Source organism: Gossypium hirsutum, chromosome D01 (genome assembly GCF_007990345.1).
Source record: "Gossypium hirsutum isolate 1008001.06 chromosome D01, Gossypium_hirsutum_v2.1, whole genome shotgun sequence".
NCBI lineage: Eukaryota > Viridiplantae > Streptophyta > Magnoliopsida > Malvales > Malvaceae > Gossypium > Gossypium hirsutum.
In genome coordinates this window covers 23,810,520-23,812,212 of record NC_053437.1, presented here as the reverse complement: position 1 = coordinate 23,812,212, position 1,693 = coordinate 23,810,520, and the positions used below count along the sequence as shown (strand labels likewise).

Below are 1,693 nucleotides of genomic sequence, written 5' to 3'. Positions count from 1 at the left end.
GTCTGTGTACCGAGGGATATTGATTTGAGGCAGTCTATTCTGTGAGAGGTGCATAATAGTCCTTATGCTATGCATCCAGGCAGAAATAAAATGTATTGAGATCTACGTCAGTTATATTGGTGGCCATGTCTGAAACGTGAAGTAACTGATTTTGTGGGTAAGTGTTTAACTTGTTAGCAAGTGAAGGCTAAACATCAGTTACCTTCAGAGTTACTCCAGCCAGTTAAGATTCCACTTTGGAAGTGGGAGAGAGTAACCATGGATTTTGTGAGTGGGCTGCCTTTAACGCCTACCAAAAAGGATACGGTATGTGTCATCGTTGATCGATTGACTAAATCAGCTTATTTTATACCAGTCCGTACTGATTACTCATTGCAGAAGTTGGCTAAACTGTATGTGGCTGAGATTGTAACACTGCATGGGGTACCGGTTTCGATTATTTTAGATAGAGACCTTCGTTTTATGTCTCGATTTTAGAAGAAGTTATACGAGGCTTTGGGTACAAGACTGGACTTTAGTACTACGTTTCATCCCCAGACAGATGGTCAATCTGAGAGGGTGATTCAAATTTTGGAGGATATGTTAATGTGTTGTGTATTGGATTTCCAAGGAAACTGGGAAGATTATTTGCCGCTAGCAGAGTTTGCGTATAATAATAGCTACCAGTCCAGTATTCAAATGGCACCGTACGAGGTGTTATATGGTCGAAGGTGTCGAATGCCTACCTGTTGGACTGAACTAGGCGAGCGGCGAGTTCTGGGGCTAGAGTTAGTTTCTGATACCGAAGAGAAGGTAAAATTGATTCAAGACCAGTTGAACGAAGCATCTAATAGGCAGAAGTCTTACGCAGACCTTAAGTGCCGAGAGATTGAGTATTCTATGGGAGACTGGATTTTTCTTAAGGTCTCACCGTGGAAAAAAGATTTTAAGGTTTGGGCAGAATGGTAAGCTTAGCCCTAGGTTCATTGCGCCTTACCGTATACTGAAGCGTGTGGGACCAGTTACCTATCAACTTGAGTTGCTATCAGAATTAGATCAGATTCACGATGTGTTCCATGTCTCTATGCTGACATGTTACCATTGTGATCCCACACACACTGTTACAGTTGAGGAAATCGAGGTTAGGCCAGATGTGACCTTCGAGGAGGAACCAGTGCAGATTTTAGACCGTGAGGTTAAAGTATTAAGGAAGAAGTTTATTCCTTTAGTCAAGGTACTATGGCATAATCATAGTTCAAAGGAAGCCACGTGGGAACCCGAAGAGGCGATGCAACGACAATACCCTCATCTTTTATGACCGGCCAAATTTTGAGGCCGAAATTTTGTTAAGGGGTAGAGTCGTAACACCCCAAAATTCTAGTATTTAGTTTTTGTATGTTTTGACACAAATTGCTTGTTTGCTTTTATAGCTAAGTGATTTGGGTGTGTATGGGAGTATTTGAGAAGCCTGGGTTCAAGTCTTGGCCTTGGAAAATTTTTTAGTTTTTCCCTAAAATGAATTTGGATGTTGGTTTATAGGCTTTATAAATAATAGTGGTTGTTTTATGACACAAAAAGAGCTTGTGGTCTAATGGCAAGGTGGTGTGTTGTGCATCTGTGAGGTCTAAGGTTCAAGTCTTGGGTTGCGTAATGGATTGTTATTTTGCTGCTTGAGCCGTGAAGGTGGCAGAGTTTGAGTGGAATACTATAGAAG

The 1,693-nt window shown here is 41.4% G+C and overlaps 1 protein-coding gene across 1 annotated transcript; it reads left to right on the top strand.

Annotated features, from left to right (window-relative positions):
- The first annotated feature begins 258 nt into the window (after positions 1-258).
- On the top strand, positions 259-1,297 carry LOC107921663 (uncharacterized). The gene is made up of 2 exons (XM_016851490.2): positions 259-392; positions 904-1,297. Exons 1-2 carry the CDS (start codon positions 259-261, stop codon positions 1,295-1,297), a joined length of 528 nt encoding a protein of 175 aa, XP_016706979.2.
- The last annotated feature ends 396 nt before the right edge of the window (positions 1,298-1,693 follow it).

Bases quoted from the DNA above. Each gene is read 5' to 3' on its own strand.
- LOC107921663 (XM_016851490.2), top strand. From the start codon at position 259: ATGGATTTTGTGAGTGGGCTGCCTTTAACGCCTACCAAAAAGGATACG. The intron at 393-903 runs GTATGTGGCTGA...ATTTTTCTTAAG, and splicing joins TTGCAGAAGTTGGCTAAACT to GTCTCACCGTGGAAAAAAGA.